Source organism: Clupea harengus, chromosome 3, assembly GCF_900700415.2.
Source record: "Clupea harengus chromosome 3, Ch_v2.0.2, whole genome shotgun sequence".
NCBI classification, from domain to species: domain Eukaryota; kingdom Metazoa; phylum Chordata; class Actinopteri; order Clupeiformes; family Clupeidae; genus Clupea; species Clupea harengus.
Window position 1 is genome coordinate 20,112,118 of NC_045154.1, and position 11,186 is coordinate 20,123,303.

The window sequence follows — 11,186 nt, forward strand, 5'->3', positions numbered from 1 at the left end:
CCCATTTTCCCCAGTTTGAGGATGAGGACTACACAAACACACACACACACACACACACACACACACACACACACACACAGACACACACACACACACACGCACACACACACGGCCTAGTAATTAGCACCTCATCGGTTCATCCCTTACAATAACGACAGAAAACGAAGGGACGGCGAGTGTTGAATGGTCCTGGCCGAGAGCACTTACACGCCGGGGGAAATGGCATAATGGCCGGTGTGTGGTGTCAGCGTGCCATTGAACCGGCTTCATTAGCGGCAGAGCGCTCCAATTAGGCACGGAGCGGAGAGGCTTCCGAGGCTTCAGAAGCTTCAGAGACAGAGACGCGACGAGCAGGCAGGGTTTCCGCCCACAGTTTAAGCAGCGCACTTAGCACCGGCGACGGACAGAGAGGAGGGAAGAAAGGGAAATGGACGGAGATGGACGGACGGACGAACGTGTGGATGATGAGCAAACAGGCAGACATCTTTGTTTCCGTCTCGGACGGTGTGACAGGAGGAAGAAAGGGAAGGAGAACACTGACAGATGGAATGAAGAGAGGCTGATGCTTCAGCAGATTCATCTCTGGGCTCGAGGTCTTTTATTAGTCCTCGGATTTTTTCATAGAAGAGAGAGGAATAGAAACACAACTTTGCCAGTGACTGACTGATTAATGGGTATTTTACCAAGTCATGTTAGTGAGTGGCTTGGGTAGAACGCCTCTGGACTATCATGTCTCCCCAGCTGTAGGTGAACTCTCATCCCATTTTTATACTTCAGTTATAGACATGATCAGACATGATCATCACGATCAGATTATTTTAACTCGCCATGATATGTCAACATGTGTTACTCACACAAAAGGTCTAAAAAAGAAACATGTGAAGATTGCATAATTTGGGTATGGTTCATCAGAAAAACTCAGCTAGTCACACATGCATTGACAAATGGATACCTAGGTCATGTAACACCTCATTGACTAGCTAATGACCGGACTCTGATTCTTTGTAGGCCTTGCGCTAAACGCCTCCCTCTGTGCTTCTGTGTGCCCAGAGCGTGACAGCAACTGAAAAGAGAGTTGTGCAAGTGGACTTCGTCCTTGAGAACGCTTATTTTGAAATCCTCCTGTGCGGTCATGCCAAGTGAAATTGACTGCTTGTGCAAGCGCACCAGATGTTTGCATCCCAAAGTAATGGAAAGAAAGAGATAATAAAGTTTATTTATGAGCGCTGAATACCCTCCTCCATTTCCGCTCCTGCTTGCCTCCTAGCCTGCAGGAGATTCAGACTGATACCAGCATAGGATGGCTGGCTATTTATGACTGTGAGGAGATGGAAGTGTCTTAAGGCTCTGCCTTGCACAGAAACAGGCCTAGAAATCAATGTACCATATAATTTTAGACACATAAATGTGTGTTATTCCACATATCACATATTTTTTGTGTGTGTGTTTATATTTCAAAGTTATTTATCCAATGTTTTTTTGTTGACCGGGTTTGGCTCAGTCGAATTTTGAAATATGAGGTTATTTTATCCACATGCCTAGAATATGGAATTTTGCTACACCGCAAGAAAGTCATAAATTACGCAAGTCATGCCGGAGTTCTGCTTTCTGACAGGGCCCTATCCAGAATTTATCAGGCACATCACACATCGACCAAAATATCGCCGATGCACTTGGCTTTAATACATCCGTTCTGAAGGCTACTTATGCCAGATCTGCTTCAAAGGCATATTAAGACAATAGCCCATGACATTTAATAGTACAGCGTTGTAACCTAGTCTATTATTCATCAACCTGGCAGTTCAGCCGGCGATGCATTTACAGGAGATTCTCTATTAGGCCACACCTGCGGGCTCCTTCCGACTCTAACCCTGTGTGTGTGTGTGTGTGTGTGTGTGTGTGTGTGTGTGTGTGTGTGTGTGTGTGTGTGTGCGCGCGCGCGCGCGTGTAGGGGGATTTCTCTCCACCTGAGGCTAAATTGGCAAGGCTGAGTGGAAAAAAAAAACCTGTCGGCGACCAGAGTGCCTACGCCACGCGTTGTTAGTCATGCTGCCATTTTACAGTTAAGGGGAGGTCCCCCAATAGAAAGACACAATGCCCACTGATGACCACACCAGTCCAACTACTGCTGCAGTCTACGCCCTGCCCTCCCGCCCTCCCTCTCTCCCTCGCAGCACCCTTAAGCCACGCCTGAATGTCTGTGCACAGACCGAAGTCAAGACCGACGGTCTGTCAGTCTACAAGGGTATTTACCTGTCAGTCGGTCGCGTGGACAGCTGTCCCCACCACCACTGCTTTCTTTGTCTCCTCCCGCTCCTCCCCTTCAGCTCTCTCTCTCTCTCTCTCTCTCTCTCTCTCTCTCTCAGGTTCATCTCCAAGAATATATGGAGCTGCTCAGCAGGTGTGTGCACCTTCCTACCTGAGTGCCCAGTTACGCTGTTCTATGGATGCATGTGTGTGTGTGTGTGTGTGTGTGTGTGTGTGTGTGTGTGTGTGTGTGTGTGTGTGTTTGTTTGTTTGTGTGCAGGTGCACTGTATGTGGAAACTGTAGAATCCGCCAATAATGGGATATGAAATGTTTGTCAGGTGTGTTTGATCACATTAACAAAGGCTAAGAGTTTCTACGAATACTTCCCCCCCATATATTGAATTGAATTCATATCAATATCACACTATTTTTTTTAAATCTAAGTATTTCATCTTTGCCTGTGATAATTTCCCCTTTACCTATCTCTTCCCGTTATGGCATTTACAACTTTATGCGTTTGAGTCCCCTCTTCTTTTCAATAATATCATCTCTTTTAGTCGATGAATAAGAAGTCGTTGGGGGGATACAATTGTTAATTATCCGTTGCTTTAATTAAAGCAACTGAACGCATCATTCATGGAGTTATTCAAGAAAAAGAAAAAAAAGAAGAAATGTGTCAGGGAATGCCTGTTTCGTGTTCTTCAGTCCGGTCTTTATGTAGAGCTGTAAATCGCGCGCTTGAATGGACCCCATCGGCGCATTGCCACATAAAGTCAGGCTCTGAGGGAAAGGCGCGCTGACGCTGGCAACAGTTCACGATCGTTATTACCATGCAACCACTTTAATTATTTTGCGGGTTAAATTCCTACTTTTGTTTCAGTTTCGTCCAGCTGTATATTCAACTTTTCAAGATTCGGTGACGGCACGCCCCCCCTCCCCCCTCCCCTCTCGCTCTCACAGATATAGGAGGGAGTGCACAAAGGACATAGAAGAAGAGAAGATACTGTAGATGTAGCGGGGACATGGATAGCAGTAGAGGGGTAGACAAGCTCATCCGATTTATGCAGGAGAGACACAGTGTGAGAATGTCATTGCGGCAAGCCAACAAAATACACTGACCTGGATCGTCTGGCGGTTATAGACTTTCACTACGTGGAAATTAAAACTGTATATCCCTTTGCGCGGGGCGATGAAGTAGCTCTTTTCTTCATCAAAATTCTTACCAATGTTCACAAGCACCTATGGGGAAAGAAAGAGAAAAAAAGGCTGTTTAAGTGAATAACCGCCCCCAACTGACTCGGAGAGAATGACAGACATATTTCTTGACATCAAACTACTTCAAAGGTAGCATACCTATAAATGCATTCAGCCCAAACACGCCAAATAATTAAATGTAAATTTAAATCACTGGAGTTTGAACGGAGACAGGGATTCATTGAAACTTTATTCACTGCATTTTGCAACTGAGCAGACAGTTTTACGAGGTTAATTTTCTGCCAACGAGCGCAGTTACATGGAATTGAAAACCATTTGGTGGTAATTAACCTTTTGCGATTTGGGAGCCTTGGGATTTATGATTCTAGACATTGCCCTACTGACATGGTAATACACTGCTAATGGCGTTTCATTTTCACTCATATACTGAAAAGCTGCCTTGAAGAATCCAGAACCATTCCTTTGGCATCTGACACCACGGGTTTACCTATTGTAACATCTCCGCGCACTGACCTTCTTTGCTCCTGTTATCAGTCGGTACAATTATCTTTTCCAAACATCTTAACGGAAAGTTACCTGATCAAAGTAGATAACCATCGTTCGGTTGCTCATCTCTGAGGGCTCGTGGTTGGTGTTTCTGACGGCAGAAAAAGCCACTTTGGCGCTCCCGGAACGCACCGATATTCCAAGCGCAGTCCCGGTAGGATCGGAAGCCGGATTCGAGTCGCAGACCACTAGACATTTTCCCTCGAGTATGATGGGTTCCGTTTCGTTCTGTGCGCTGGCCAACGACGCCAGCCACAACGTACCCAGCAGAAACGGCAGCATCACGGCAACGTCAATCTGTACCTGATCTCAAAACCCCAGGACCAAAACACCGAATAGCTGAGTTGTCTGCTTGAAGAAACCAAGCAATGTGACACTCTTACAATAAACAACTTAGTCTTTGTATGTCACTTCACTCACAGGCGTATTTGCTCCTGCGTTTTCCCTCTATGCTTCTTCGTATCTTGAGGATGATAAAAGCGGGGTGTCGGTTGTGTATGTCCCCCTTTTAAAAATAATGTCTGCTATTCCTCTCAGTTTACTTCTCTTCTTACAGATTGTGTGCTTCTTCCCCTGACCTCACTTGGGGTTGGAATAAGCGGTCACAAGTGGTGCGAGGCCCTTGTTGAGTCGACACGCAGTTGAATACATAGCGTGCAGTCCGTCTTCTCTCGCGCTGAATTATTGATATGTGAGATATTAGACTCGAAACACAAAAGCTCGAACGCGCAATGCTCCCGCCCTGCTCGTTTCTGCCTGAATCCTCCCTCCGGGTTCCAATCACAGATTAGCGCATCTTCACATTTCCAATCGCTGCGCATCGGACCGCCCCTCTCCTTAACATGACACTGCTGAAGTTACTTCCCCCATCCGCCGAGGTATCTTACAGGTGGACACCTCCGGAGCAAAGACCGAAGCGGTGACACCCCTGTTTGCTACTTAGACAGGTGTAGGTCTTTTCTAACTGATTAGCTTGGACTCAGGACATTTCTGGGCTTGTCTTGGCTGTGTAACACGTGGAATATAGAATTCTGGAGAAATGAACACCTGGAGAACCCTTAAGAGCAGCATCTGGGCGAAGTTTACAAACTTTTTGTCCACAAAGCCTATGGAGGACTGTTACGGAAATTCAGAAGCAGTTTTCCACAAAGGACTTTGCAGTGCGCTGCAAATGAACACTTACTGCAGCGAGTAAATGAACTGCCAGAAAGCGTTTTACAGGCTACATGATGGTGTAGCAGCCTCGTTTACTTGAACTTAAAAAATCGTTTTTTAAATGCGAGAGTTGTAAATGCATTTCGCGGCAATCATAAATCATTGGCGTGCCTCAGGAATCGATAGAGAGGCAAACGAGAAGAATGTCTGTTAAAAAGGATATTTTCTACGTCGCCGTCCACCCGATTGAGAAACTGCTGTCGTCTGTTAGATTACGCCTGCAGTTTAAAGACAGATGATGGAATCAGTCTGGCGTCTCTCTGAGACGTTCCCTGAGACGCTGTCCCAGCGTAAATGTAGCCTATTATTGCCTGCGGAAGGCCTGTACGGTTCTGTTTCGTCCAAGCTCATTCTGCGCCAGCGCAATCCCATCCTGGCATTTAATAAATTAGTTCACCGAGAATGTTTTTTGATGGTGGGGGATAAAGAAGGCAAGCAACAACAAATGAACATCATGACATTTTGAAAAGAACAACAACAACAACAGCGACATTAAATATACAGGAAACACATGCTCTGCCTTTAATTAGTGAAATAGTTTAGTCGCAAAGGCGTGAATTGTTGTTCGTGTTCTTTTCAAAAACTGAAAAATCCTGCCATTTCAGCACCCATTCGCTGTGGACAGCTCCCCAACTGTCCTAGAGAGGAAAAACGTATTAAGCGGTCCTCAATTTTGACCTGCGCATCTGTGGATTCGCCTTTAGTTACAGAATAAACTCAAAACGTGTACACATAGTGCATATTTATCACGATAATTAAGTATGTAAGGATGTATTTGGGTCTGGCGGTAGAGTTCAGGGTTTGTCTTTGGATAATTTACAGTAAATGCATTTAGCCCTGATCTCAGAGTTTGCAGACATATAGACAGGCCTGCTCTGTAACATCTGGATATGTTTGGCTTAACTCTCTGTGTTCACAACATGGTTACACTTGTGGACCGCCCTGACATAGGCTACATGTTAATAAAGCTTTTTGGTAAGCATTTGGTTTTGATCGATTTTGATTTAAACCTTTCTAAAGATGTAAGTAATTGCGTTTATGACCGCTTTTAACAATTGTATATCATTTCTAGTCTTTAAACCTCCTTTTAATGATGTTGTACCACTTGGTTTTTATTTAAACTAAAGAAAATTCATACATGCAACATGCATACAACTAGTGCAAATCTAAATATCACGATTGTTAGAATTTTGTATATTTAACAATGTATCTAATAATTAACAACACGCATTTTAAAAATGCGCAAAATATACATCATAAAATCTGTAATTTTACAACATATTAACACTTGATGTGTTTTCGATCAAAAATGACCGGTGTGAATTATGACGAAAATGCACACCTTCATATCAACACCCAGCTGACAGCATTAAATGCGACCACTGAAGACTTTTGAACTTGAGAACCATTTTTTTTTTCACTCATATAACTAAGTATTACAGTCATGGACATTAACTTCAAAGGCCAGGTCATTGTTTGACCGGAGACACAAGTGCAACAATGTTAAACTATTTGAAAAAAAAAGTATGAATCTGACTTTAATTAATTTTATCCATTTAGATAACTAGGGAGAAAGATGTCATGAATCCTCAAGAGTTGAAAGAAAATATTTTGTATTAAACACTAAAGTTCCAAAACGGTCATTTTTGACCGCAACACAGCATAAGGGTTAAGGAAGAAATTAATTTACAAAAGGCGGAAACTAATGCACTGATATAGAAAAGATTGTAAGCATTCAAACAGTAGCAACAGGTGGGTTTTAAAAACACCACCTTTGCAACACATCCTAGTTATGAGCCAAGCTAATTGCCACTCAGTTTTCTATGAACGCAGGAATAAACACCATAAACAACGGGGAGAGAGAGAATAAGAGAGAGAGAGAGAGAGAGGGGGGGGAGAGGGGGGTGGAGGGGGTTAGTGGAGCGTTGGGACGGATGTCGTTTAGTGACAGCTTCCCCAAGAGGCCTTTTCCTGTCACACTCCACGTCCTACAGGTCTCATTGCGTCATGCAGCCGCCTGAGGTGCCTCCGTCTGCTTGCTTCACTGAGTTGCGGTGTCATAAATAAAGGAATAAAAAAGCTCTCCTCCGCCCTGTCAGTGTGTGTGTCTGTGCATTTGTCAGTTAGACGCCCTGTGCGCTGTTGGCGTATTGGCGACAGAGCAGAGAACGAAAGCCAGGTTGCCCGCGAAACTTGTCAGAGCGCAGCGGGGAGCAGGTGGGGGATATGAGGCATTCACACGCCACGTCGACTAAACAAGAGGGACCAGGAGAAGAGGCCGTCAGGAAACACCAAGGTGGCAGACGACCGCAGCCCCGGCACGACTGTCTTCAGGGCCTCGTAGACTCAGATGAGCAAACCCCAGTATAACTCTGCCCGAGTTATGAAATGACAAAGCGTGGAAGCCACAGCTAAGCATTGTGCAAGAACGTTAACTTTAATTCTGCGTCAAGGATCAAAGACGTGGGCAAATAGCCTAATGCTGATAATAGTACAATAGCATCACCCATCTTAGAAACTGCCATTTCATTGACATGACTGCCACATTGACTACACTAAACTATTAATTAATATTTCATTAAACGTTGTGCCATATTGATCTACATTTTAAACAGAGGAGGAGGGGTTTAAACTTAATTAGTGCCCCTTCACTGTCCAGATCTTCGCTGATATAATCGAATAAGGAATGTAAAGCGCTACAAATGCAATTTAGTAAATCAGATTAGCCATTTATAGGCGCGGCATCGGTGTCCTGTCAGAGATTTAGTTTTCTGTCTCGTCTGCGTTTTGATATTGTGATTTAACGTGAGCTGGCATGGCTCCGCATGAGTGAGTGACCCTGGAGACCAAGGCAAGGACAGATACCCCCGACTGCTTGATCACCCGGGCCAGGCCCTCGATGGGCGTGTTTTTTTTTTTTAAAAGGCCTATATCTGGAGAGGGAATAGTGCTGACGTGACATTCAAATGCATCAAAGGAGATTTTCGCTATTAACAAGTCAAAAAACAAAGACTGTTGGACAGCCCTGCTGTATACGCACAGCTGATGCATGTAATGGATAAACACGAGCATCACCATTGGCGCTCTTCATCTGAGCAGAGCGATTTAAAATCTTTAGAGTAACTTTAGAGAGCTGCGAAGGTCTTTGATGTGAGAGTTGAGCTCCAATCTACAATTCAAGGCGATCCACATCCGCAGTGAGATGGAGGCAGTGAGATGTAGTGTCATTTGATGTTTATAAACTGATCTCCAATCGGTGGTCATTCTCTCTATAGGCCACACGGTAAGCATTTGATGATAGGCTCACTCAGCCAGCTTGTACAGGCCACCAAGTGAACCCTCAACCCCTACTGTCCACAGGTTTCATGGCATTGCCATTAAGTGTGAGAAAAAAGAAAGGACTCTACATTGGCCTGTTCACCAGTAAATCAGGGGTCTAGAGAGTCTGCCTCTAGCCATCACAGCACAAGACCTATCTTCACACACACACACACACACACACACACACCCCTGACACACACACACACACACACCCCCCCCGTCTCCCATCTTCCCTCTTCCCTCTCCGCACACAGAGCTGCAGCGTCTCTTATCAGGACATAAAACACAGCCCTCCAACTTTCATGTTGCTGCCTTGTTTATGCTGGAGTTATGGGACTCTCAGCTCGGTGGGAAAATAACCATTAAAGCCTTTCAGCGCTACAGCATAAATATTGCATGCAGTGATATAGGGCTCACTTGCGTCTTAAAGAGACAGCGCAGGAGCGGGATGGCACTGGAGCGGGCGGTGTCAAAGAGGCCTAGCTCTGCATAAACCAATCAGCACGGCTTGTTTTATTCCCCAGTGGAGACCAATAACCTTATTACCCTCCTGCCCCGTCCTACACACACACAGACAGAAATCCGTGTCACATGATGTAAGATGTAATTACCCCAAAAAGAAAATACACTTTTCCTTTCCTTTCTTTTTGACTGTCTTGTTGTGAGCATTGGCTATAGTCTTTGCCATCACCACTCAGCCCTACACCTTGGACCTTATAGATAATGTAAAGCTGTATGTGTCCCCTATGCCCATGTCTCTAAGGCACTCAGATATATAAACTCACTTAAGGCCCCCCCCCCTCCACACACAGCCACCCTGAAGGTCATGTGTAGTCGTAAAGTGGATTACACAGCACAGCTGGTCTGAAGAAGGAACGACACACACAACGGGGTTTGTCAGTCTTTATGTATTATGTACATTGTGTGTATATGTGTGTGTGTGTGTGTGTGTGTGTATGTGTGTTTGTGTGCGTATGTGTGTGTGTGTGTGTGTGTGTGTGTATGTGTGTGTGTATGTGTGTGTGGGGGGGTGCGTGATTCAAGAGGGAAAAGAGAGCATAGAAATGGGTTGAGGAAAGAGGAAGAGGAAAAACAGAAAGGTTGAGTCATCACAGCACAGGAAGAACTGACAAGCTGGACAGACATGGGGAGAAAACAGACAGTGGGAGAGAGACAAAGAAGGAAGAGAGAGAGAGAGAGAGAGAGAGAGAGAGAGAGAGAGAGAGTGGAGAGGAAAGGAGGAGAGAGGGAGCACTTTAAGAAGGACTGTTTAAAGCTCAGTGGGGGCCGCCTGTTTGAGCCCCTGTGAAGTGAGCGATATCAACACACACATTTACAATAAAGAGCAATAACAAACACACAATCCCAAACTGGCCATAATTTAACATTAGTGATCACACACACAAACGCACACACACACACAGACACACAAAGCGGGCTTAGCTTAGGACTCAAATACAATCCGTGAACACACATATTCAAAATGATCTCTTTTTCAGACTCACATTTACACACACACACACACACACACACACATGACCCTTGTAAATCTGGTGCTCTGGTCGTCTCCCCAGCCGGGTCCTCTCCCTGGGCGGCGTGTGTAATAATGGCTTTCATTTGGTTACGCCGGCGGAAGGGCCACCCAGAGATGGCCCGATTAAATCTTCACCGTGTCGGAGGAGAGCAGCAAATAGCATTTGGGCTGTCAGGAGAGGGGAGGTGAAAAATAACCTGTCATCATCTTCTCCAAGTCTGGGGCTCTCTGTCTCCCCCCTCTTCCTCCTCCTCCTCCTCCTCCCCTTCCTCCTCCAGTTCGGGGCTCGTTGTGTGAGGTGGGCCGCTCACGGAGGAGAAAGGGAGACAGAGGCGAGCTCTGATGGATGGAGACAGACATGCTATATGAGAGCTGAAGTGGAGAGAAGGAGAGGAAGAGAGAACAAAGAGTGCACATCCCATTCAGTAGGTATTCAGACCCCTTCACATTTTGGCATGTTGCAGCCTTATGATACAATTGTTAAAATACATTTTTCCCCTCATCAATTTACACTCAATTCCCCATAATGACAAAGTGAAAACAGGATTTTTGAAATATCAAGTATTCAGACCCTTGAAATTTAGCTCAGGTGCCTCCCATTTCTCTTGATCATCTTTGAGATGTTTCTACACCTTGATTGGAGTCCACCTGTGGTGAAATTCAGTTGGTTGGACATACGCCTGTCTATATAACATCTCCCAGCTGAGCAGAAACCAAGCAGTGAGGTTGAAGGTCCTGCCTGCAGAGACAGGACTGTGTCAAGGCACAGCTCTGGGGAAGGCTACAAAAAGAAATCCTGCTGTATTGAAGCTTCCCAAGAGTACAGAGGCGCCTCCATAATTCGTGGAGAAAATAATTTGGAGAAACCAGGACTCTTCCTAGAGCTGGCTGCCCAGCCAAACTGAGCAATCGGGCCTTGGTGAGAGAGACGACCAAGAACCCGATGGTCACTCTGGCTGAGCTCCACAGATGCTATGTGGAGACATTAGAAACTTCCAGAAGGACGACCTGGCCAGATGGAAGCCTCTCCTCAGTGAAAGGCACGAGGCTTGGCTTAGGGACAACTCTGTGAATGTCCTTGAGTGGTCCACCCAGAGCCTTGACTTG

General features: G+C 45.4%; 1 protein-coding gene across 1 annotated transcript in view; it reads right to left on the reverse strand.

Annotated features, from left to right (window-relative positions):
- The window catches only part of cbln1 (cerebellin 1 precursor), a 7,193-nt gene extending 2,525 nt beyond the window's left edge, over positions 1-4,668 (reverse strand). The window contains exons 1-2 of the mRNA XM_012818734.2: positions 4,040-4,668; positions 3,368-3,487 (exon numbers count right to left, since the gene is read on the reverse strand). Of these exons, the coding sequence (XP_012674188.1) occupies positions 3,368-3,487; positions 4,040-4,291 (372 nt within the window). The 5' untranslated portion in view covers positions 4,292-4,668. The remainder of the gene's footprint in view (positions 1-3,367; positions 3,488-4,039) is intronic.
- Positions 4,669-11,186: the final 6,518 nt, after the last annotated feature.